Here is a 27,453-nt window from a genome sequence, read left to right on the forward strand (position 1 = left end):
CCTGCTTTAGCTAGGTTAAAACATCTCAGGCTGCCAGAACTCTCAGAAACATTTACAACATCAAAGTCAGCTGCAGCCATGCAGGGTGATGCTTGAAGCAGGATTTGGCTGCATGCCTTCTTCTTGCTGCATATAGCTAGTGGAAGATAGAAATACCTAAACCAACTCCTTTTAGCTTTTTTTGCAGTAAAATGAAAAACCACCAGAGGTTAGTGATATCTTACAATCTATTCATTTTGCTCCGCAGATCGATCTCTGAAGAGCAGTAGGGGAAGTATGTCTTCAAAAGTGGTGCTGGCTGGTATTTCAGAGAAAGAGCCTGAAAGGATATTCGTGAAGGATACTCTGGCTCATGTGCCTCATTTATTTCTATATGGTGTGATACACAGCCTTTACTTCTCAACTAGAACAGGTCTACTGATTATATTGTTTTTGCAGCGCAGTTTATACGGGTGAGCAGGAACATGTAAATGCCTTTTACCGATTTGGTGGCATTTACACAACGCTGTCCTCCCGTAGCTTCATTCCTTAGTGCAAACCGAGCCACGTACACTCCAGACGAGCCAAACCGGTCACTTAACAGTACAGAGGTGCGAGCCTCACCCCTCCAATAATGACCTTTATCACCAGAAACAAGCACTGTTGTCTTCTTCAGTGAGCCAGCCACGAAAAATGTTTCCTTTTTGGGGGCTGTTTGGGCGGGTTTTGACCTTTTCCCCGTCATACCTGGTGCGAACCGTCCCGCTCCGGGGAGGGAGAGCACCGCGCACCCTCAGGGAGACACAGAGCTCGGCCCCGCGGGCCTTGGGGCGCCGAGGAGGTGCGAGAGCATCTCCCCCGAAGCAGCCGCCCGGCCTCCGCCGCCCCGCAGGAGCGCGGGCGGTGGGCGCTGCTCCGCCGGGCCCCTCCGCCTCACGGAGCCGGGCCGGGCCGGGCCGGCGGGCGGGGCGCGGGCGGGGCGAGGCGCAGGCGCGGCGCGCGGCGGGCTGCAGCCGGGCCCCCGCGCCGCTCCGGGAGCCGATGGCAGCTGCACAGCGCGGCCGCCCGGCGGAGCGCGGCGCGGCTCGGCGCCCCCGGCGCGGGATGCGCGGGCGGGCAGGCGGCGGCGGCGGCGGCGGCAGCGGCTGCGGCAGCTCCGGGAGCTGGAGGGACGGGGCCGGGCGGCCGGCGGCCGCCGCGCTCGCCTGACCTGCGTGCCCCGCTGGCCGCGCCGGGCTGCCCCGAAGGATGTCCGCCCAGTCCAAGGGGACCGCATCCTCCTCCTCCTCGCCGTCCGAGGGGCCGCCGGCAGCCTCCAAAGCCAAGGTGAAGGAGCAGATCAAGATCATCGTGGACGATTTGGAATTAGTCCTGGGGGACCTGAAAGATGTCGCCAAGGAACTTAAGGAGGTGAGAATGAAGGGCTGAGCGGGCGGAACCCCCTTCTGCCCCGTGTGGGGCAAGCGCCCCACCGCCCCCAGGCTGAGGTCCGGAGCTTCCCCCGGAGCTTTGCTGCCGCCCCCAGGCTCTTTTTACCGCTTCTTCACCGCGGGTCGAGCAACTGGTGTCCAGGCTGGGCAGGGGGCAGCTCCCGGCCGTGCCCGGGGCTGGGCATCGCTGCGCTGCCCGGCGGCCCGGGGCGGGCTGGAGCCCCGTGTCCCGGGAGCCGTGCGCGCCGGGACCGCCCGTGCTTCCCTCGACTGCGAGGCGGCTCCGCTCGGGGACTTCCCACCTCAGGGCAGCCCTCGGAGTTTTATTTTTTCGCGGGGCGAGCCTCTCCTGAGAGATCCCTGCTGGGCGAGGAAGGTGTTTTCTGGGAGCTGCGGGACCCGCGGCGCTGCCCGGTTGCGGGCTAAGCCGCGCCGTTGTCCCGGCGGTGGGAGCGGAGTCGGGAGCAGCGAGTTTAAGTTTGGGTTGCGCGGTGCAGCAGCAGCAGCAGCAGCCCGGCGGTGAGGGCTGGCGGTGAGGACCGCCGCTGCCTCAGGCTCTGCAGCCCCGCTGGCCGGGAGATGAGCCCCGCTTATCGGCCCTGTCCGCCAGCATCGCCTCGGCAATCCCTCGTGCTGGTGGCGGGTGTCATCTCCTCTAGGTTAATCTGCAGGCAGAGTGCGATTACCGCGGGCACGTTCATAAGCAGGGAAATGCAGTAGCTGAAGGAAAAGAATTTGGCTGTCCTTTTGGAGATTTCCAGGTTATCTTGATTTTGCTACACAACTGGTCGACAGATGGTTGGATTATGCACCGAAATTCAAGTCCCGAATCTCTGTGTATTGGTTTATAATCCTATATTTGACATTTATAATAAGCTTCGGTTTTTTGCCATCCAGTATTAGTTTTCTATTTTAACAGCATTGGCAACAAGTTTCTTTCAACAGTCTTTTGCCATCTGAGGCAGTCTGAAATTCACCCAGTTCTTTGTATAATGTTGAAAGATGTATAAACACACGACTCACTAATCACAGCTGTTAGGCTCTTTTTTCACCCACAATTCCAGGTTTCTCTTTTTTTTTTTTTTTTTTCTTTTTTTTTTTTTTTTTTTTTTAATATATCTATAATTACTCTTTTCCTTAATGTGCTGCTGTAATTTTTTGTGGCATTTTGAAATGGAAATAAACAATGTTTGTAGAGCAGCTCTTTAAACGTTTCTAAGACTGATAGCGTACGCTGGCTTCTGTTGCTGCAGAAGCACATTTTCAGGACCTGGAAAGGATGTAATGTGTTCTGTCCCATGAATGTAAATCGCTCCCTGCACATAATCAGTCCTAGCTTTCTTCTAGTGAGCAAACAGGATTGCTGTAAGTGGAGATGGTATATCATCATTTACTGTGGCATGTTTTATCTAAGCAAACTTGTCCGTTCTGGTTGACTGCATCTGTAAAAGAGAACTGGATTTACCTCTGCTTGATATGGAAACTTGTAGAGAAAGGGAGCTGTAACTCTGTTGAGTCCCTGTTGAAGGCTGCAAGGGTTGCCAGTAGCATTTGTTTGGAGAAAATGAAGGTATTTTTTATAAAAAGGATAGTTAAATCTTGTTTCTGGACACACATGAGTAATGTTTTTCACCAAATATGCCTTACAAAGATGGTAGTTCTGATATTCAACAGGTGAGTTTTATACACATACATCTACTTGATTGCAATATTATCATTATGTGTAAAATACACTTGTGTGACATTTATTTTGGAAAGTCTGCAGAAGTTTGCTGTCTGAGTACCTTCAGTTTGTCTGCCTTTCTAGGATGGGCTAAGTCTGCACAAAAACTCTTGACATAGCTGCAATGTATACTTTTTATGTAAGAGTTAATTTGTGATATTATAAGCTAGTAACCAGTCTCATTCACAGGTTGTTTGTAGGTGTTAGGAAGCAATGATAGGCTCTTTGTTAAAGCTTAGAGGAAGTTAGTCTACAGTCAGTTTTGGTGTATTACATATAGAAATTTTAATATACACATATTCATATTTGTGTTACACATAGGAATAGCTTCATTTAGGTTCTCTACTGTAGGACCAGTCAAAATGATGAGATAGAGGATATAAGTTCACACTTTCCACTTTCACTGCAAATTCTATATTTCTGGAAATGTTGTTGCTGCTCTTTTTCCCCCCCCTCAGGGTGTTTGCTGCAGCCCAGCTGTTGTGCTACAACTATATCTGTTACTTTTTTTAATTTTTTTTTTTTTTTTAATTTTCTCTTTTTTAAGTGAGTGATGTAGTATACTGGAAACAGCATTTCCTTTTTTATTACTATTTAAATAGTTTTCAATTCTGGTACAGTGTTAGGGCATGAAGGTTTTTTAGCTTTTTTAGTTCCAGTAATGTTAGTATATAGAAAATACAATGTTACAGTATTTTTTTTGTGATTTACAGCATTTTTAAAACACTTTTTTTCTCTTAATGCCTACATATTTGTTACCCTTAAATATAAATTATGATTATTCTTAATGGAGCACTTAAGTTATTGTGATAGACTTCATGACTATCTTTCAGTCTTCTTTTTTTTAAGATTTTATAGTCAAAATGAAATACCATTTTGTTGTTTCAAAATGAACATGCTCTGTAGCATGGCTGTACAGCACTTGTATGTTTTATTACGTTTAGCTTGTTATGTTTTACTTACATTAATGTGTTTGCATTTGCCCTTTGTTCTCAACCTTTTTCTTATTGGTTCTTTAGCATTTTTTAGGTTTTTATAAAGGGGAAATTGGGGGCTGGGTAAAGGATGGCATGTTAAACCCAGATGGGCAACCCATGAAGTTTATAAATATTCTCTCGAAGCACGTGACTAAATCATGCAGATTAAAACAAATACATTTTAAGAGTTACTGTGTCTCAGAAACGCAACATCCCTTTCTTCCCTCCCACTCTTTCCCCTGTTTATTTTTCTGGTCTGCTTAGGCTAAGGTAACCACAGAAGATTAAGGATGGAGAAGGGGAATGACTGGGAGACATGGAAGAATGGAGTGATGCGGAGTCCAGAGTCTGAGCTGGTGTATGGCTAGTCTTCTCTAGGGTGCAGTTAATTTAGGAGAGGCTTGGCCCTGTTTGTCTCCTTGTGTGGGTGTGTAGCAACAACAGGATGTGTTTTTTGCCTTGAAAAATGGGTTTGAAATGGTTTAAGTCACAGTTATTTGATGAATACTCCAAAGAAAAATCGAAGGGATGCCAGAGGATTGAGTAACACTTTTTATTTCTTTAGTCCAGACTATTTAAAAATTAGGTTGGTGGAGCCTTAAACTTTGGTTCTTCTCCAGAGGATTGAATAAAAGACCTTTTTCACTGGAGTTTGTCTAGAAAGATGGTTATTATTAAGTCTTGTTATGGAACTGATGCTTATCTGTCTGCTATCTAAGTAATGTACTATTGGAAATCAAAATATGTGTTCCAATTAAACTATTGTAAAATGCATGATGTAGCCCACTGATTTCAGGGATTGAAGGGTATGAACAAGTACACCTGTGAGCAGCAGGGCACAGAGATCTGTATAACCTTAATAATGATAATATAATTTTTAAGCCTTCCTTGCTTTCACATTTTATGATAATGTTGCACATTTCTGTAGTCTTGTGCTTGTTTGCCTGTTTTCATTAAGGAAATACTTAACTAAATAATTTGATAAATACTTTTTGTAATAATAAAAATTCGTCTTGCAGAACAAATTCCTGGAAGTTATGTGTGAGACATTTGCATAGCTTTTAATTGGCTAAATGTGCTCCAACCTTTTATCGAAAGGAAGCAGCTGTGTAGCTATTGCCAGTGTTCAGAATACTCCAAAATGGAAGTGCAGGAGAAACAGAAGCCCTCATAGGCATTGGCACATATATCAGTGAATTTCCAGTCATTTAAATCTACCTCCTCTGCTTTAAATCCTGTGAAAGTGTCTTACTGACAGAATGAGTACATAATCTTCAGTCATCTAACTGACTTATTTTCTGTAAAGATATGATTGATCTATATAATTTGGACATTAATTAATAAATGTTTTTAAGTGATGATGAGACTAGCAGATACCAACCCCTTCCCCCAAAACACCATGACAAAGTTCATTATAGGATAAATACCCTGATTCCATAAGCAGGCAGTCATCTCTCTCTTAAGCAAAGAGTGGTCATGTGTTCTGTGGTTTTAATTTCTGGATCAGGACTGTAGAAGTGCATTACGATTTCAACCACCAGTTTTTTTCCATTCTATTTCTGGTTTTGTGTTCTGGTAACTATCCAGATGGCAGAAGGTACTTCAAGTTCTTGCCTGTTAAACTGGAAGCTAGGAGGTGTCAGGTCCACCAAGATGACTGGAGCAGCAATAGTCAATCATGTATCAGTATTTCTGATGTACAGACAGTGCAAGCACCAACATAAAAATGTTTTGTGTTCATATTGCTGCATGAAGATGAGGCGGAAGTTATTACAACATAGTTATAGGAAGTACTATATAGAAGCCTAAGGATAGGTAGAAAAATAGCAAAATATTTTAATCCATTCCTTCTTCTCCTGATTCTTGCCTCTGGATTCTGTTCAGGTGCCAAGGACCTGACACTCTTTTTTACTAGGTAGTGGCGGTTCAAGGAAGAGCTTTCTGTGCACACGCATTCCTACCATTAGAAATCCAATTAAATGCAGATGCCCTACTTATATCTGGATGCGGGATGCAAGCCCTCTTAACAGTGTTCCTTCTGGAGTCTTTGTTTGGTGCATACACTGTCTGCATGTGCAGATCCTGGTCAGTAAGATGTGTGAGGGACTGAAGCTTTTTTGTAATTTTTTTGCTGTAGCTGGGGTTGGAATCCAGCTCAGGTACCAGAATCAAGGTGTTGCATGAGCAAAGGCATTTGCCATTCCAAAACCTGCTAATCTCTCCAGAAGCATTTTTTTTTAAAATGCTTTATTATTGTACTTATTCCTTTGTGCCAGATGCAATCATGTATTGTACCTGGATGTTTGACTGCAGAGTACAATTCATTATGTAAGAGAAGCACTGCACAGCAAATTTGATCTGCCCAGGGGTCCAAAGAGGGCCATAAATAGTCACTGCAGATAACTGTATTATATTATTTCTTTCCATTTATTTCTTGTGGTCTGTGAAGCATTTATACAGTTATAGAAAATAAAACTTGCAATGAACTAAGATAAAATTCTTATGCTTAGTAGTGTCAATTAAACTAATGGAGCTAAAAGGTAACTGTGAGCCTTAAAAAACCCCCATATGTTAAGGTGGTCAGAAACATTTTTATGCTGACACATGACAGGGTGAGGTTGCTCCACATCTGATTTATAACCATATCTATCAAGAGGTAGTAATTGTGTTGTGTAACACCATCAAAAGAATAGCTTGGGTACCTATAGAGAGTTGTTTATTGATATCAACATACTTGAAAGAGGAAAGCACACTACTAATTTGTGCTACTTATTTTATTTTTAAGCTCATATCAGCTACTTCATTCCTTATATGTAGTACTGAGCTCCTGATAGTGATGTGTATCGTGCAATCAGGAGCTAAATAGAGCATACATAAATTCAGTTTTCAAATAAAAACAGTACCACAGTGGAAATATGCATTTTTTTTTGTAAAATTTGAATTTCACACAGTCTGTGCCCTGCTGACCATGATACAGAAAACAAAAATAGTGAGGCAAAAACTTCATCTGTTGCAGTCCAATTTTTTCCATTGACTTTTGAAGGAACAAAACTAAGTTTGGGTGATGGAAATTAGTTTTGAGTTGCATAATTTTTATTTAAACTTCAAAATTTAGAGAATTTACTTACTGCTACATGTGTATGGAAGCGCTGTGCAACGCCAAGGACTTGGTTGAACACCGTTGTTGAAGCTTTGAAGACTTTTAACAGTTTCTATTGGCAATTATACGATGTTTCTGTCTCCTGCTTCCAGTCAAAAACTTCCAGCCAAATTACTGGATATATTGTACACGAGTTGTGGCGCAACTAATTACTTTCTTGGGAGAGATGCAGGTGTTATCCTTAAGTTTAGAGTGCTTTCCCAGCAGTGCCTGTTTCACAGTGCCTTTGTGAGTGAGCGTCACTATTCTCTTCCAGTTTTCATTTCTTTTAGAGTTGCAAAATATTGATGGCTCATATTCTACTCTTAATGTTATACTTGTTCTTTGAAAGGCTGGTGAGAAAAAGAAACCTCACAGGGTGGCTTGTGAAAGTTGCTCCTTTTTGTTTTTTCTATTTCAGCAGAGGTTGCTGCTGTGAGGCAGAGAGTTAAGGGGTGTATTTTGAAAATGGACTGCTTTCTTTCCCCACATAGCCTGTGCCTGACAGCCATGCAGGTTACCACTAGCCTAGCTACCTATTAGTAGACAAGGCATTATTTTTCTTTACTAGTAGTTGGGCTTTTTGTTTGTTTGTCTGTTGTTTGTTTGTTTGTTTTTAATAGAAGCAGCAAAATGCAGTTAATGTGCATTGTTTTCTTGATAAGTAAAATGCTGCCTCTTCTTTAGGTATGAATATGTGATAAAGGACTACATCCTATACATACCTCCTACACCTCCTGTTGATCTCTATACAAAAGTGAGTGGTCATTCTTGCTGCAGTGACCTGCAGTGCCTCAAAATGCCATTTATTACTGTACCCAGGGGAAGAAGAAAAGCAGACTCTGTGGAAGGGTTGAGAAAATCGTCCAGCAAATCTCTCACTGCAGCTTCCCTCTGTCAGGTTGTGTGTGTTGAATGCGTGACATGACAGGGCTTGGTGGCTGAGCTGCATTCTGGTTTAGCTTGAGATTGTTGCAGTACAGCTGATGGGAGGCAGTGAAGAGCAGTCTCCTCTGAACAGCAATTGTACCATCAGTCGTTGCTTCTGCAAAAACTGCAGTGTGTTCATGTGTCTTTAAAGGTTAACAAACTCGTCCCTTGTTTCATGCAGCATGTGCCACATTGCATTATGAAGACTGAGAGCACTGATGTTGAATCATTTCCAGATTTCATTGAAGATTATTTCTCAGTAGTATGAAAGATCCTGTTATTTAAAATGCTTTTCATTTTTCCCCTTACTTTTTTTTTATAAATTCGGTCGTTATTCCAGTTTTGGAACCATGGTGGTATTATATTCTTCTGTTTATTATGGTCTAGTTCTTTGTGAAGACCTTCAAGATAGAAACAAAGACATCCTTACTTACAGAGTAATCATTTGCCTTGTAAATAGGAGAAGGAGATAAAGCTTAATACCTCTGAAAATAGTGCGAGAAGTTTATTATGTATTTATTAAGTTTATTAGGTGAGACGAGCTGCAGCAGGCTCCAAGACTTCAGTGGGATACCAAAAACTTGACTTGAGCTTTTCCTTCAGCTGCAAAACATGAGATAAATGTTTAAAATATTCAAAATTTTGGTATCTAAACACATTTCATTATTTGCTGGAAATGTCACTGTGTTAAAGCTGGCAGCTTATGTGACCTAAAAGATGTAGAGTCTATAAACTTAACAAAGTGAAAGCATTAAGAAATTATTTGGACTTGCTTCTCCATTATAATTTATTGGTTCATACCCGTGTAACAGTGTCCTTTCTATATAAAATTATATGTGAATATATGGAACAATTAGGTCAGTATGTTTTTTCTTTACTGCAAAGTAATAAAACAAAGTGTAATTCTTTCTTTGTATATGTTTTTTCATTGGGATTTTCAGCTAAATTAACGACTGAAAGTTCAATAGTTACTGGACAAAGAATTGTAACAGATACTTTTATTTCTTAATACAGAATTACAGGCTGGTTGAGATTCAAAAGGGCCCCTAGAAATTGTCCAACCCATTCAAGAGTCAACTAGAACAGGTTGCTTAGGATCTTTTTCTTGAATATCCTCAAGGCTGTGAGTCCACAACCTTTTTTGGACTACCTGTTTCAGTGTTGAATCACTCTTTTTTTTGGTCTTGTGTTTAGGTTGAATTTTCTGTATTTCTGATTTTGCCCCTCATTGTCTCCTTTGCTCCTTCCAATCAAGTATGTAACATATGCTCCAGCCCCTTCCAGCCCTTTTTCTGAATTAGCTCCAGTCTGTCTTGTGCTTAGGAGTCTGGACCTGCACACACTATTTTGGATTTAAATTCAAAAAATCAGGCATATATTTAGTAAAAATGCAAGGCCACAAGCATTGGCTTCCCTCAATAAATATTTTTTTAGCCAAAATTTTAAAATTAGCAGAAGAATATATTGTGTACTTTTTCAACAAAGTTGCAGTAATAAGTGGTTGTGTACTTCTCACTACCTGTGATCTGAAGATGGATTTTATTAAATATCAGACATAATAATAAACAAGGAGATTTGCAGTATAGCTCCCTATGTGAATATTACAGTTGCATAAGCCAAGGGCTTGGAGCTGGTGCTTGTGAGTACAAGTTCTGGAGCCTGTACGTCCCATTAGGCAATGATGAAGGGAGGGCTGCAGCCCCTTCTGCTTTTATGGGAATGCTATGACTCCCATAACATCTCTACACGAAACTGTGATACATCCTTTTCTTCACCTTCGAATTAAATTGTCCAGGCAAACCAAATGTAATTATTGAAATTAACTTTTCCACTGTCATTTTCACTGTGCTAATCTTGCAGTAATCCTTCCATTCCTCTGAGGCTCTTTTTTTTTTCTTTTCCTAGCCCTTTTCCTCTTTTCCCCTCATAACATTTTCAAATGTTAGTGTAACTTCACTGCTAGGAGATGTCAGACATCATCTGTGTTCTAAGAGTGCTTGTCTCTCCATTCTTGAAAACTGATGCAGAAAGTCAATATCAGAGTTTCAAGACAGTCCTAAAAATTTCAGGTGACTCTGACATCTATCTTAGAGCCTCAGTTGTTCTTCTCTTGCATCTTCTGTGTGCTACTAGGAGATTCTCACGTGTAGGCTCATTGTTGGTAATTTTTTTTCATTCAGTTTCCAATCTAACGTAGATAGAAACTGGAAGGTGTTGTTAGAGTCAAGTTAACTGGTTGTTATTACAACAGCAAAATCCATCCATGATAGATTAAGTTAACATTGTTTTTCTAAAGTTTGCATTATCTTTTCTCAAAATACTATGTAACTATTTTCTTAAATAAATTATTTTCAGTTACCAACTAAACTGTACTTAATTCTCTGTGATTTTTTGCTGATGATTGCAGAGAAGCTTTGAGTAAGGTAAGTTCATCATAGCAGATGGTCTCTGCTAGTGCTAAGAACTTCTATCTGTGTTATCTAGGGTGGTACAGTCTTGATTTATTTGGCTTTCAATGCATATAGGTAATTTTATGGCATATTTTAAGGTTCAATGAAACTATGGCATTTGGATAAAGAAATAACCTGTGTATTAACACACTATTTGGATAACTTATTAAGACTAGGAAACCATATATCTACCTCTGCTGAAGTAATAGCTTTTTGTTCCTTTAAATGAAAGTACAGGTGGTAAGGTGAACCTGAAAGACTTAGAGACTGGTTTTTTGACGAGTCCAGGATGTTCCTGCTCAAGCAAAAGAGGGAGATTATGATTGTTATTTTTTCTTGTTCCCTGTTGACAGTTGATTTGCATTCACTGGTTTTTCGGTTGATGATTATTTGATTCTGCCTACTAAAGAAAAAAAATAATAAAAAAAGAATACTTGAATTTTAAGGACTTAAATAATGTACAAACACTCTATTTAATTATTTTGTTTAGACGTCTTGAATCATAGCAAGCAGAATGTTTGCAGCTTTGACTTTGATAGAGCTGTGCCATCTTGTATTAATTTGGCCATTGTCCTTAAGCAGTGCTAGTCATTCCAGACATTAGATGTATATGTTTGTGTTCAAAAAGGATGTCTTAGAATTACATACCTAATTTTAGGAGGAATTAAAACCCCGGTATTTGTATAGACAGTAATGTGTATTAATTGCAATGATTAAGTCCCCATTCTTTTATTTCAGCCTGAAGTTCATTGCATACAAAAGAATTGTCGTCTAAGATTGATTAAAACTAGACATACATAGAAATATCAGATAACTTACGGAAATGCCCTTAAAAATGTAAAAATAGCTTTTAAAATTTTAAAGTCCTTAAAGGAAGTTTTGAAACTTTCTGTTCAATGATGAATATTTTCTGAGTTTTATTGCAAGATTGCAAGTATGAGAGGTATAATCCTCATAGAAAAAAAACAGACTGTATTTCAATGAATGACAGCTGTGTACTATTTCTAGGAGATGAGTGCTTGACCGACATCATGAATATCTACTTTAAGTTTTTTACGAATTAAAAAAAAATAAATCAACTCTATCAAAGTCAGGGTTTATGCAGTGTACATCATCTTAGAATCAGGAGCTACTTTATGATAATTTCAACAGAATATTAAATGTACCTGGTTAGTTTTTCCCATTATCTGGTAGTCTTCCGAAAGTTTATATCTGGCTTAGAATATAAATTGCTTCTGAATTTGTATGTTCAACAGATATTAGTCAATCAAGGACATTAAACAGGTTACTAATGTAAAAAGTTAATAAATAACACTCTGAATTTAGTCTTCTTTGGGAAAATGTAAGTAAGCTTGACTTGATGCTTTGTATTATGAAGTCAAATGTAGTTAATAATAGTCTGCTATGAAAAAAGGAAAATCTCATAGATCTTGTGAATCACTGCTAAATGTGAAATGGGCTTTTGTTTAGGTTTCACAGTTTCTGACAGTGACATCTCGTGTTTTAGGATTGATGCCCTGGTGTTGTGTGACAGCTTTTCAAATGGCTTTTGGTTTTTTTATCACGATCTTTTGGAAGAGTGGCAAGGCCCAGAGGGAATTTGGAACGTTGTTGATCCCTAATTTTCTAAAAATCAAGTTTTCATTTAATAACAGCTTGTTTTCAGAGTACTTCTTTTCATTTAATAGCTTGTTTTAAAAATGCAAATGGCAAAGTACTTCTGCCATGTTCATCTATTACTTATAAGTTTAATTTACTAATGAAGAATGAGGTATCATTTTTGTCACTGTGAATTACAGATATGATATGTCTTCCTTAAATGCATGATTTCTTGTACAAAGTGAAACAAAGTTATCTGTTGCATAAATGCTGATACACTGCAATTAAAGCTTGATCAAGTGGATTTTTTAATAATTGGATATCTATTTTGTACAGATTAGGTTGTTCCCTTGCTTTTTGCACAGTGACTATAGACTTCAAGACTTCAATAGAATTCTTCCCTGAAGAATGTAGTGTTAGTCTGGTAGCCTGTGTGGCTAGAGGACAAGACATCAGCATTTGGCTTTCTCCTGACATATACACCTGTCTATAGCAGGTGTATATGTCTTGAAGGTTTTCTTCCAATGGAGGAGGTATTTTATGAGACTTCACATGCTTCTTACTTGCAGATTGCCATTTAATGCAGACAGAAAGTTCATTGCCATGTTCTTTTGGCTGGAAATCTAGGCCAACAATTCCATTGGACAAACAAATAAATAAGATTGTTGCAGTTTCTTTTTGCTAGTGTTGCCAGTCAGCTCTGATAGATCTTGAATATTTCTTCATTTAGCTGTACATGCATGCTGGTACATTAGTATAGAATATATACATTTTTATTTGTTTGGTAGACTCTTTCAATTTGATGAAACAGAGCTTTTCTAGCTCTATATTGGTTGAGTTGTTCTTCACAGGAATGTGTGCAATACTGTAGGTGAGATTAATCAGAACTTTGCTGGAATTGTATTTTGCTACATTCTGAAGTTGCATTTCTATTTGGTGAGAAATTGTCTGCTGGCAGTCATTCCATGATGCTCTGCGGAGAGCTCTATGAATTACTTGACTTCCAGTCTGTAGCACAGATGTTTGTTTCTCCTCATGGTTATGATAATGCACAAGGGAATTTTATCCCACTTCTAAGTATCTGAGAGATTTATTTCATGCCTTGTGTATTGTCTATTAGCTCTCCCACATCAGCAAATTTACTGAGAGCATTTGCAACTTTTGTGACAGGGTAGTTAATAAAAATAGTGTATGACATCAGACGTGAAACATGTCTCTTTTCAGGTGGTACGTACTTAAATTGTGGGACATTGCTGCTATATAATATGAAGAATATGAGCTTTTATGCATTGAAGATGAGAGCAGAAAAAATTAAGGAGAGGGCATTCTCTAAAGGCATAGAAAAGCATCTCTGTTCTTCAACATCTCCTTCTACTAAGCTTTAGTAAAGCCTTTGACACAGCATTTTCGTGGAGAAACTGGCTTCTCCAGGATTGCAGTGGGTGTACTAATTGATGGGTAAAAAACTGGCTGGATGTCTGAGCCCAGAGAGTGGTGGTGACTGGAGTTACTGGTGGCCAGTTACCAGTGCAGTTCTCCAGGGCTCAGTGATGGGGTCCTGTTTAATGGCTTCTGTCAACATCTGTGTTTTAAAAATGCAAGGCCTCTTTGTGTTTAGGGCTTTAAAATTATTTATTTATTTAAATCTAAGTGTGTTAATCTACTGTTGTCATATGCCAGGGTTCTTATGATTACTCTTTTTACAGGATCTGAAATGGTCTGTGTGTGTATAATCTTTTATTGAAGCAGGATTTGAGAAGGATTTTACTGCTTTCACAATCAGGAATACTTGTGTATTACCATTAGCAGTGGTAATGCTGCATGTGTTAATGGACATAGTTGGAGTTGGGAAGTACCAGTGAATGAGTAATTTACTAGGCAGTGAAGTAGATTCTGTGGACTTGGTTCAAAGACCTAGTTACCAAGCATTTTTATGAAACAATGATTACAATACTGTAGTGCTGTTAAATTACTGTTCCAGCAATATATAATAAGGAAATTGAAGAGATGAGTTGAAAAACACAAGAAAAAAGTGAGGTAAACTGATGTTGGTCTTCAGAATCTGAGCAATGTCTGTATGGTCTGGCAAGGCTATCTGAAATGTCAGGACTACAACCTCAGAAAGATTTTCACTGAAATTTATGCTCTCTGTTTGTTATCTTTAATTTTTTTTCCCACTTCCTGTAAAAACCTTCTCTTCATAATAATGAATATTTACTCTTATTTTCATGAAGGAATGGCCACTTTTTTCCCACACTAGTAGTCGTCTACTGTTCTTTAGACTTATGTTTCTACTTCTTTTGGGATTCTTTTGTCAATATTTTGGTTTTTGGGTTTCAAACATCACATTTGTACATATTGCATCATTAAGAAAGCATATACTATGGTTCTGAATTTTCTCTGGTTTTTTTCAGAGCATGATTATTTTTCCAAGAGCATATTTCAAAATGCCTTTTTCTCTTCTCCGTCTCCTTTCTCCCTCCATCTTAGAGTAAACAAAGGCTAATTGCAAGACTTAAATTCTGTCCTTGTTCTAATATAAAGTAATGGTTCTAATTATCTAATATTGTGTCCTGGCCTGTTTTGTTTTGTGGCAATAGCTTAATACTCTCATCAGGGCAGTGAACTTTCACAAACTTTCCTGTCTTCCTGGAAGGTTAGGTTTCATCTGGTGTGAAACCATGGCCAGTGAGTAACACCCTTTTTGAACTAGAGTCTCCTGTCTAATAATTTTTCTCCTTTTCTGCTCTCCAGTCCTCTGGCCTTTATTTCAGGCTCTTGGAGATATTATATCAGCATATCCCATTAAAATAAAGAGTAATAGTAGTTGAATACAGCAATTTAAGTGGTGTTTTTCTATAAGGGAGTGACATTAAGAATTTGTCTTTCATGTTGGTACAAATCTACTCTAAGTAAAATAGTGTCAGAAGGACCAACTTGCTATAGCATGCAGTATGTTTATGTCAAAGAAGCACTGTCTGGAATGGCTGGGTACACTTACAAATTCATAAAATGCTATTCTGAAGAGTTTACTTGGCTTTTTAAATTTAATTTTGCTTTGAAGGCAAACGTGTTGTAAAAAGTGTAGCACATCACTAGCTGCCAGGTGCTTCCCATTATAAAATACCACCTTCAGTTGTTTTGTTAAGGTCGAATAGTTCAGATGGAATTTTTCAATGCTGAGTTCTACATCATGCTGTTACTATTTCTTAAAAAACCCCCTTTCTTTCAGACTAAGTAGCTGATCTACTTCAGAGCAATAAGCCTGGGAAAACGTCATGGTTTTGATCAGGCTTGTCATCTTCATGCTTGAAAGCTTTCCCCCACTCCCAGCCCCCCGCTGCTTCCTTTCTGTACTCGAGCAAAGAAGTCTAGCCTTTGCTAGAGTATAGTTTTTTTTGATCTGAGAAGCCTGTCTGACATGACCAGGGGATGTAAATGTTCCCTCTGAGCTGCTGTAACAAGTTTCTTTTTTTTTTCCCTCCTCTCCTGAGTAAGCCATGCTACTATGCTAGGCTAACTTGGTGGAGAGATGCATACCTCCAATGAAAGGAGAATGTTGAGGAAGACTGTAGTTAAGGTGTTGTGATGCACCTAAATTACATGTGCAATTTACCTTTACCTAAGAAAGGGTTGTCATAGAGGGATGGAAAATGGTTGTAAATGAGATACCAGTATGATAGTAAAGTTGTGACCAGAGGTGTACATTTTAGCTCTGGGAAGAAGGGAAGTCTGGCTGGAAGTTTGAGAGTTTTGAGCAGAATCCATGAACTTGAAGTCCCTTTTCTTCAGAGTGTTGAATTAAAAGACTCCCATTATCCTGGATTTTCTCACACCTTAATCTATAAGTGGGTGAAACCCTCTAGTAAAAGGTGCCTCAGTCTTTCAGATCCCTTGTAACATGAGTGTCAGTTCTCTTGTTTCATTGTGTACTAGTGGTCATATAGTGATCTACATGGCAGAACTATCAGCTTAGTATCACATGGTGTAATTAGTCCTTTCCTCTATTTTGGTTTGCATTTTAAACTAGGAGATGCAACATAAACTTAACTAATGTGTTCTTAAAATGGTTTCTTATTAGTTTTGATGGAGTTTTCAGTTGCATTTGCATAGCTGTTTTATATAAGACTGCTTTACTCAGTGTATTTTGTGATGGTTCATGCTTAGTAATTAGATGTGTGATCCTATGCCACTATGATTATTTGGTGTGATAGCCCTGCCATATACATAGCATGACATTCAGGGTTTTTCTGAATGAAGAATTAATTTTCTATTGGCCTTTTCTGTGATAAATGTCACTGTGGTGCTGGAAACTCTCATAAATGTTTAATGAATTTATTTTCATAATACATTTATGAGATGGGGGATTTTATGTCCAGTTCATAGATACAAGGCTGGAGGGTGGCAAATATAAATCCGTAAACACCTCATTTTTCTGTGTATTAAGGACTTTATGGATCTCCTTACTTCAGCTGAAATAGGTTTATCTTTGACAAATTAGATATGACTATTTCAGGTCAGAAAATAAGAAACATCTACAAGATAGGTGCACTTTTGATGTCAGTAATTTCCTGTGGTACCACCAAGCTCTGTGAGAGAGGCAGGGGTAGGATCAGTATATTTTTTAAATTAACTTACTGATTTGGCTACTGGATCTTCCCCCTGCCACCTTTTAGGGATTTTTTAAGTCTCTGTTGCTTTTGTATCTTCCAACACAATAATTCAGAGCTTTCTTATTAAAAGATGCTACTTTAGTCTCTGGTCAGCTAGACCTTTGTCTAGTTGAAATTCCTAAGTCTGGACCACAAATACATGTGCCCGGAGCTCCAGCTGAAATTCTAGGGCAAATTTTGGCTGTTTATCCTAATTTATGCCCTGATATTTAAGGTTTAGACTCCAGTAGAAAGGACACTAAAGACATACAAAATTTTACTAATTAAGTGGTCCAGGAAAACTGAAGCATACATAATGGAAACCAGCATCTAAAAGCAAATCCGTGACTAAAATGAGGCTACTGATAATGGCACTTTCTGAGATGATTTACGCAAAACAAATCCACAGTAGTTGAAATTAGGTAACAGAATTATGAAGAAGTGTGATAGTTTGTCTATCTCTTTTCAGTTGAAGTGCTGTGGAAATCAGTACGCATTAAAGGAGAAAATACCACCAAAAAGCTGACTGTATTTTGGGGAGGAGATTTCAGCTTTCTGTTTGAACAATCTAGTATAATGAAAGGTGCCCTGCCTATGGCAGGGGTGGTGGACCTAGATGACCCATAAAGTCCCTTCCAACCCAAACCATTCTGAGATTCTGTGATTGTATTTTCATTATTCTGTGTTCTCTGAACATTTTCGGAGAAGGGTCTTGTAGTGCTCATGTAGTGCTCGCTGATCTCAAAGGCATCAGCTATAAGCAGGTAGCTGTTTTTAAAGAATTGCAGAATCTGAAGCGTCTATTCAGGCTATTGAAGCATATTCAATTCTGATTGGAATAAAGTAACTGTAAATATTAAATTTAAATGGTCTGAATTTAGTATAGTATTATTAAATCAACAGTTTGTCCTACTGGTATATATTTCTTTTTCTTCTGTAGTCTGAATTGTATAAATCTTCTGTTTAAATTTCAGTCCTGTTTTATCTTTTTTTCAAAGATAATAGAAACTGTTTTTATTGAAGATGCATCATGTTCTTGATGAAATGTGTGCTTGTTTTATGTTGTTGACTAGCTCAATAATCACCTTTAATCATGCTATAACACTCAAAGAGACTCTTTTATTCCACCATTATGGGTGATCTTGGTCCCTTCAGAAGAAAAGTTAAAAAAATGCAATTTGCTAGTGCTTCATTATTGCATGTACTGTGGAAACAGACTAGTTACTCTCTTTTACTGTAATTTTAACAAGCAAAACCATCAAGAAGCTAGGGTAGATGCTTTTTAAAACTTTAAATTGAAATTCTTGGAAAAACTGAGCATATTGAAAAAAGGTAATACTTTCTTTAGGTGAACTATGTAACACACTCGATGTTATTTCCATGGTACATTTGATTTCCATGCACTGTACTTTTTATGTAGTAAAAAGACACTAAAAATGAAGATATTATTATTTTCCTCTTTTTATCTCTGGTAGTCATTTATTTCTTCCACTGGATAATATCAACACTTTATTTCTTTTCGTAAAGGCAATGCGGCTTCTGGTGTAATACACCATTAGGAAAACACTGTTTAGCTTCTGTTCCAAATTGATTTCAGTGTTGAGTTGTGTTGCAGCATAAACCAGAAGCCAGTGATGTATTTTGTTTCACATATGTTGAAAGCCTCTTCACAGCTTGGGAATATGGGAAAAGTAGGGGTTTTTTTCCGTAAGTTTTTGTTATATTTAGAGGTGACAAACTGCTAGCTTACATATAGCTAAAATTATGCCCAAGTCAGCAGTTGAAACTGAGAAACAGATTATATTGTAATTGTGTTGGCTTTTGTATTTTAGGTTAGGGCTTTTAAGCAAAGCAGAGTTTAACACAGCTTTGATATGTGTGTACTGCTCTCTGTTCTTTGTATATACACATGTACAAGTACACTGTCTTATCTCTTCGGCTTCTTTTAAGCATTTCTTTCAAACTGGATCCTTTAGTCACCTTTCTAGATAATCACTGTGACAGTGTTCAAGGTCTGGCATGTTCGGAGCACATTTTTCAACTTTCTTGCTTGACTGTTGATGTCTTTCTATTGCATGTGCATCTGTTCAGATGCTAGGAAGACCATCTTTGCAGTTTCATTAGCTGAATGAGAATTAGTTTTAAATTCAGTGGGAAATAGGAATTGTTGTTACAGCAAACATCCAAGACATACCCTGGCTCTGGCTCTAAACATGAGCTTCACTGAATTCTTCTCTTGAACACTGTTTTACTATCTAAATATGATTTTAAATTTGAAATTAAGCTCCGAAGTTAATATTTTTTCCTTGGTTGATCTAGTTGTGTGTTTTATTACTAGCATTGAGCACCTGGAAATACCTTCTGAAAAAGGATTTTGTAAATTAAATGCTGTGTAACATTACAGCCTAAACTCAGCTCCACATCTGTGCACTTGGTTTGACTGTATTTCATGACCTCACCAGGGTGTCGTAAAAATAACTGCAGTGAAGATTGTTAAATGCCTATATATTATAGTAATAGGAGCTATGTAAGTGCCTAAGATAGATAGACAGATAGCATTAGTACATTAGAGGTTTCCTTGAGAACACTAACCAGATTAAATGCCAGTGTTCTCCTATGCAGCAATGTTAATTGCCAATTTTTGGCAGTTGCACAGGCGCTAATTACTTTTTAATAGAACCAATGGAAGAAAATTTTCCACTAAGCTTTTATGGATAATTATTGCAATTTTTTTTCCTTCCAGGAGCTTCAAACTTTGCTCTTATAGCATCCATCAGATCTATCTTGCAGATAAATGGTGGCATTACAGCACATGCAACATTGTGTTCTATAATTTATACCATCCCTGTCTGCCTTTTAAATGATACCGTTTAGAAGCTTCTCAGAAGGTTCAGAATACTTTCAGAATACTTACCAGAATACTTTCAAACTCTTCAAACAGAGAGTTTGTACAAATAACACAGTAAGACTTTGCTTTGTCTTGTTCAAATGCATAGTGTATTTACACAGTGCATTACATAACAACCACATCTGTACCCAGAGCTTTTGAAGCAAAGCTTCACAACGGTGAGGAATAAATAAGAGGAGTGCTAGGACTTAATGTGCTAAATTTGCCAGTGTCTGTTCCCTTTCTATGGCTCGTTCTCTCCTTATGTATTCATGTTGTGCTTAAAATAAAAAGAAGTCATTGCATGAATGGTCCCAGAAATACAAGATCCACATAATATGCTAACCATTAGACCATGTCAAAAGGTGGATGTGTGATTGCAGTTGGACTGAAACAGTGTTATATTATGTCACCCTTCTGTCAAGAGTTTGTCACAATTCATTGGGATTTTGGTGTAGTACTCATGTGTCATAATTTCGTAAACCAATATTGTCATGCCTTTTCTGTGGTAAGGAGGCTAAACATTTGTGGTTTTGGCTGCAGACTTCAGTGTGACTTCGGTGTTCCTCATGGTTAAAGTATCAGTGTTTGACCTAGGCCTGTTTAGTATCTTTATTGATGTGGATGAGGGGATTGAGCCCACCATCAGCAGATTTGGAGATGACACCAAGCTGGGGGAAAGTGCTGGTCTCTTGGAGGGTAGGAGGGCTCTGCAGAGGGAGCTGGGCAGACTGGAGAGTCCAACAACCTGAGTTTCAACAGGACCAAGTGGTGGCTCCAGTGCTGCAGGCTGGAGATGGAGTGGCTGGGCAGTGCCATGGCAGAGAGGGAGCTGTGGGCACTAATTATCTGCTGACTGAACATGAGCCAGCAGTGTGCCCTGGTGGCCAAGAGGGCCAAAGGCATCCCAAGGCAGGAGTAGTGTAGTCAGCAGGAGCAGGGAGGTCATTCTTCCCTTGTACCTGGCACTGGTGGGGCCACACCTTGGGTGCTGTGTCCAGTTCAGGAAGCACATTGAGGTGCTGGAGTGTGTCCAGAGAAGGGCAGTGGAGCTGGGGAAGGATCTGGAGCACAAGCCCAATAAGGAGCAGCTGAGGGAAAAATCTCTGAGTCCAACCCATGACCTAACACCACCTTGTCTACTAAGCTACTGAGTGCACATCCAGGTTTTCCTTACACACCTCCCAGGGATAGTGACTTCATCACCTCCCTGGGCAGTCCATTCAGTCACCCTTTTAGTGAAGAAATTCTTCCTAATGTCCAATGTAAATCTCTCCTGAGGCAGCTTAAAGACTGTGTTGCTGGTTGCCTGGGAGAAGGGACCAACCCCCACCTGGCTGCAGCTTCCTTTCAGGGAATTGCAGAGTGGTAAGGTCTCCTCCGAGTCTCCTTTTCTCCAGGCTAAACAACCCTCTGAGATCTTCCCAGCCTGTTGATTCTGTGATTCTCATTCTCTGATCAGATCTTCAACCTTAGGAGGTTTCATGAAGGGCAGCACCTTTAAACGGATTTCAATAAACACAAATTTTAAAGGATATTGAGGTTTGTACTGGTCAAATTCTAGTAGTTTATCAGAGCACCATTAAGATAAAAGGTGTATGTAAGAACAAGAGTGTTTTGGTGGTTTGTGTGTAGGTAGGGATGGTGTGTCCCAATCCATCCACTTAGTGATGATTGATCAGGTTCACACAGGTGTATGTGTGTCTTATGTTCACTCTTGTCCTGTATTTGGCTCTCAAATACGCCTCTGACAAGACTGTTTGAAAGATTACCAGGATTTGGACAAAAATACTTTGTAGCATTTTTTTTCCCTTTTTATTCTTGCCATAATAATTATCCAACCAGAAGAATTAGAAGAGAGCCAGTGTTTACACTTGAAAATCATAAGGATTTTGTTCTTAAAGTTGTTATATGCAATAATTCCAGCCTATATACCTTAAATTATAAATTACATCATGATGTGAAATCATTATCACAGAGTAAAAAAACCTGTGTTTTCATTTCAAAAGTAATTCTGATGTTAGCAAGGTTGAACCAGTGTTTGCTTAGAGACCCATTAAAAAAATCTCCTAGTGTTTGTGTGTATATCAGGATGATGTGTTTATAATGTAGTGTATACTCATTCTCTTCTCTAGAGCTAGTTGATTTGCATTAATTGTTCCCCACTGCTTCTTTATCCCTTTCTATATACTTATAATTACAAAAAAACCTCATCAAAACAACAACAACAACAACAAAAAAATCACTTATCTTTCTTTCCTAAGCACCTTTCCATTCCAAACAATCTTTTTTTCACTGTCCTTGCAACTTAGTAATTGAATAGTCAGTATCACAAGCCTTGCTTACAGTACTTCATGTGGCATTCATTTGCACATTTCAGGGGTTTTAGGACTGCAGCTGCTTATGGTTTTGATCAAGATGAAAAATATTGTTGTTCTCTTGAAACTTAATAAATAAATAAAACTTCAAGTTACAAAGCCTGTTTTGGTTTCTGAACTCGCTGTCAGAATGACGAGATTTGTAATCAGTTTGTAAGGAAGTATTTTTTAGTCTTAGGTTAGTTATTTAGACAGAGAGTCAAATGAGGAGATGAGAGGGATCAGGAACTGCATGGAGGGAAATTGCTTCTAGGGAAAGGAGGTGCTCTTAATGGTTGGAATAGATGGAGGGTAGCTGAAATATCTGTGTGAAGTTACTGGGTGTAACTCTGGGTGTAACTAAGTTGATTGCTTCCCTTATCTTCTAGTGATAGAAACAACTACAGATGGTTCAAAGACGTGATTTGAACAACCAGTGCAGGACTGTTGGGAAGATGTGCAAATCTAAAAAGTTCAATTTTCCAAGATCAGCCAGACATAGATATGAAGCAGGAAAGCATAAACATATATGGAAACAGATAAAAGAAATCCAAGTAAAACTGAGGATGAAGAATGATATTCCTTACAAATCACTCTACATCTTGTAGCAGCTTAATCCAAAACTGTCATTAATATCTGGATGTTGAGCTAAATGGCTGGCACAGGGACCATCCCCAGCAGCTGTCTTCTCATAACTTGTAATTCCATAATAGAATATTTCAGAATGCTGATACATGTAGAAGTTTATTCCTCACAACAAAATCCTGGCTGTGTGATCAGTTCCCACAGCTGGATGTAGTCCAAGGCACTCCTTTTAGTTGCAGGCACTCAAATCATGGAGTGTCATTAGAGCCATCCTTCTGTACATTATCAGATCTGCTGATGCCACTGTTCTGCCACTTTTGCTGCAGTCTGTGTGTGGAAGAGGGGTACATGAAGAAATTTGCTATATTTCCTGTGTAAGACTTTAGATGTTTATTTGCTATTAATATACAACAGATTTTGTGATGCATATTTGGAAGTAGGATTCCCTTCTACTTCCAGAACCCTTGGGCATGCAGAAGGACCTTAATTCTATATCAAAGCCATTACAGTTTCAGATATGAGTCTGTCATTAATTGGAAGCTGAATTCAAAGGCAGTTCATTTTTAGTTCCAATGAAGATATGAACCAGCTTATAGTTCTTAGCAGGAAGGATTTCTTACAGTAGTAAAATGCTGGAGTTTGTCACACATGGAATTTTAAGCCTGTAGGTGACATCAAAGTAAGAACAGGGTTTTCTAAATCTGTGACTAATTTATTAGAACCTACCAGCATAGGAAAGTTTAAACTGCTGATGCCAAGTGTAAAGAGACCTTAACAGTAGTGCTAGAATTGAATGTGTTTCTGCTAATAGTTACTACATTCTTCTTTTCTTTATCAGTATAAATTTATTAGGTATAAGTCTGCTGCATATTTTTTTAAATTGTAATTTCAAAGACTTTTGGGAGAATTAAAAATATAAAATAATTTTTCAATTAGAAGGTATCTTTGATGGTTCAAAATCTGTGCTTCTTCTGTTTTGATGATAACTACAAATTTTGTGAAGAGTTAGCCGCTTGTGGACTGTTCTTTAAAAGACCCTTAATTAGATTTAGTCTTCTTAATTTTATCTCATTAAGTACTAAATAGTTTGTCTCTAGTGACTATTTAACAGTGTGGATGATTTAGATTGTATACTTAGTCTTTTTTGGCTCTTGCCTGAGATAAGAGAATTGCAATGACTGTAGAGGTTTCTGATTTTTTTAATGACAGTTCAATTATACTGAAATTACTTTATTTCAGGCCTTGTGAAATATTTTCTTGAAAACACAGTAATTTATTCTATAAAAATTAAAATACTAAGAATGCCATAAAATTCTTTTCTGGGCGTTTGCTATTTTATTCTTGCATTGTTTTGATGACAGAAAATCTGCTTGACTGCAAACTGAGAGAGGAAGCAGTCTTTGGGGGTTGACCTTGGGTATCTGCTAGCTGCTCTGTCACTCTCCCTCTTCACTAGGACAGGAGAGACAATGAGATGTCAAAGCTTGTGGGTCATGATGGGAAGAGAATGTCACTCAGCAATTATCATCACAGACAAAACAGACTTGGCTAAATTAATCTAATTTATTTCAAATTAAAAATAGAGAGTAGGATTATGAGAAACAAAGGCAAAACCTAAAACACCTCTCCCATACCGCTCCCTTCCCAAACTCAGCTTCCCTCCCAGCTATTCTGTATCCTCCCCCCAGGTGGTGCAGGGGGATTGGTAACGGGACTTGTAGTCAATTCCTAGTTTATGGTCCCCTCTCTTATCTCCACATACTCTTCCCCTGCTCCAGCTTGGACCCTCATCATGGGATGCAGACCTTTAGAACCAGTCTTCTTCAGCAAGAGTCCCCCAAGGGCCACAGGTCTGGCAGAAAACCTGCTCACGTGTGGGCTCCAGGCTGTAGTTCCTGCTGAGACCCTGCTCTGCCACGGGGTTGCTATGGGTTGAATCTTCCTTCAGGGCTTATCCCCCTGGGAGCCTCCAAATGTTGCAGATGAGTCTCTGCTCCACCATGGACCTCCATGGGCTGCAGGTGCCAGCTGCCTCACTATGGTCTTTGTCATGGGCTGCAGGGAATTCCCAGATCCAGCACATGGAACACCTCCTTTCAGCAGGGCAAGAGGTGATGGCTTTAAACTAAAGAAGGTCAATTTTGACTAGATACAAGGAAGTTGTTGTTCACATGAGGGTGCTAAACAGTGGAGCAGGTTTTTCAGAGATCTCTGTAAACATTCATGGTCAGGTATGATGAGGCTCTGAGCAATCTGTTCTAGTTGAAGATGTGTCTGATCATTGCAAGGGAGTTGGACCAGCTGATGGATAAAGGTTTCTTTTGACAATTGGTGATTCTGTGATCTTGGCTGCTGAGCTCAGCTGTGTGCTGTGGTGGATCCATTTGAGCTAGCTGGAGCAGCTGTGCTGGCACAAAGTCTGCTCACAGGGGCCACCCTGCACTCACCTGCCAGCACCTGGGCAGCTAAACTGAGTGTACAACTGAATAGGAGGTACCTCTGACTGATGGGGCACCCCAATACTGAGGGCAAGATGTGGTGCAAGTTCTTGTCATAATTAGGAGATGTGAAACTGTTCTCAACTAAGTTCCCCTGGTGACTTTGGAATTTGGTAAAGGCTGTAAATTTTTAATTTAAGGGTTCCCTCTTTATGTGCAAAATGGGGAAAAAATTGGAATTATGTCTTATTATTAATGACATGCATTATTTCAGTTGTATTATTATACTTTGCATTATTACAGTTGATATTGTTGATCTAATTCAAAACAATATGGAGGCTCTAAGATCTTTGCTTTTGCTGACTAATGGAAAGCCTGCTAGGTCAATCGCTGAATAATGCAAATTTCATATGTGCTCAGCTTGCTGGGCTGATACCTGGTAGGTTTCTTTTTGGTGTGATTCAAGGTTTTTTTCCCCATCTCCTTCAATGGCATTAGTATTATAGCACCCTTGGTAATTTTCCATAAATATTTTCTTCCTTGAGATTTAATACAATGATAACTTTGTTTTTTTTATTAAAAAGTTAACAAAGCTTTGACTTTTTAATTCACAGTGAGTGAGACATCTTGAGTGTTATTACAGTTTTACATTCAGGAGGACATTTGGGTTGATGTTGCTGTAGGTGAGAAGCAGGTTTAGACAAATGCTTTGTTGCATCTTCAGAGGGACATTGCAGGTTTCCTTGCAGAAGGAATTTGTATTTTGAAATGTGTCTCTCCACACTGAACTGATGGCATTATGCTGGGAGCTAAGAGACTTTCTGAGGGCACGAAGCTCATTCTGACTTGCCTGAAATGTAATCTATTCTCCAGAGACAGAAGACTGTGCTTATTAGTATAGAACTACTATTTTAATAGGTCTGATAATAATAAGCTGTTAAAGTCAGCAGTCTGAACATCATATTCAGTCCTTATAAGAAAAACACTGACATCTGACAAGAATGAGAAGTAATATTAAATCAGTTGTGTCACACTTCTTTCCAAAAAAAGTGATTTTAAAATTATTTTGTGACCAAAAGTGAATTTGATTGATAATTGGCTGATTTTAGAGCCCCCTAACACCAGCAGTAAGGCACAAGTTTCTGGAGCATAGAGGTGAGGAGAACTTACAGCTAGAAGCAAAATCAAAAGAGTAAAGTGTGTAAATTTCAGAGATAGATAAGAAATGGCAATTATAAACCTTTCTGTATGACTCCTTGAGTCTCTCACTTGAGAAGTATTCACCAAGTATTTTATGTTGAACAAGTACACCATTTTTTATTCATTGAGTGTGTTTATCTTGTGAGCAAGTGCATGCTACAGTGTGTCATTTAGGGAAGCAGATCTGAAGTATTGAATTATTCTGGGCCCTGGGTGGGATGAGGACAGGAAAATGAAATGGTCTGGGTCTTTTAAAATTCTGATATATGAAATATTTTGGTTTGGGAGGAAAACGCAAAAGTGAAAACAGAAGTGAAGAGTCTGTATGCAGCTGTCTAATTTTGCTTCAGGGACAATCAGTTCTTGCCACCAGGTTCTTAGGTTTTGGGCATGTATTTACCTTGCTGCTTAGAACAAAATACCTGAGGCTGGAGGGTGGAATAGACTCATGCAGTTGGGTGATGAGGGGAAAGGAATCCACAGGTTGCTACCCGAAGTACTTTATGGTGCAAAATGATTTATATTACCAGGTTATCTATCAGGACCATATTCACCAGATATTGTACAAAAATGTCCTTGCTGGTTTGCAGTGTGAAAATAAGGCAAAATCAATGGGTGAGTATTAACTGGAAGCACAGGAAAACAGTATCAATCAGTATGATTAGTTCAGCTGTGGCTTTTTGTGTATTTTCTTAGGAGGAGATAGAATGAAGATAGTGGTTTTCTGCAGATATATCTAACCTACCTCTGTGGGATATCATTGGAAAAAGGTCATAAATTTTCATTTGAAAATTTAACCCTGTGGGATAATCATGGATATGCTACTGTTGCTGTTCCTGCTGCAAGGCTGAGAGAGAGCTCACAGTGGAGGATGGGGAAGGGAAAACAAAGCAGGTAATGATTGAAAGTGTGATCCACTAGAGAGGAAAAGCTTTCAAAAAGACTTTTTAGATTAGCCATCTTCCCTGCAATATTGAGGATAGTTCTGGCTGAAGCAAGTTTATTTTTCTTAAGGCCTGGGAAAAGGATGTTGCAACAAGCTCTACAGTTGCTGTAGGATTTCTACAGTCAAATTATAACAGGATTTTTTGGTCTGTAATGTTTATG

General features: G+C 39.1%; 1 protein-coding gene across 3 annotated transcripts in view; it reads left to right on the forward strand.

Moving 5' to 3' along the window:
• Window positions 1–1,072: 1,072 nt before the first annotated feature.
• PRR16 (proline rich 16) overlaps window positions 1,073–27,453 on the forward strand; it is a 136,914-nt gene continuing 110,533 nt past the window's right edge. For all 3 annotated transcript variants that reach the window (XR_008842593.1, XR_008842592.1, XM_056514444.1), the window contains exon 1: window positions 1,073–1,389. Coding sequence is in view for 1 of the 3 variants with exons in the window: in XM_056514444.1 (XP_056370419.1) it covers window positions 1,228–1,389 (162 nt within the window). In the remaining 2 variants the exon portion in view is untranslated. The remainder of the gene's footprint in view (window positions 1,390–27,453) is intronic.

The sequence above is a fragment of the Oenanthe melanoleuca genome, chromosome Z (genome assembly GCF_029582105.1).
Source record: "Oenanthe melanoleuca isolate GR-GAL-2019-014 chromosome Z, OMel1.0, whole genome shotgun sequence".
NCBI classification, from domain to species: domain Eukaryota; kingdom Metazoa; phylum Chordata; class Aves; order Passeriformes; family Muscicapidae; genus Oenanthe; species Oenanthe melanoleuca.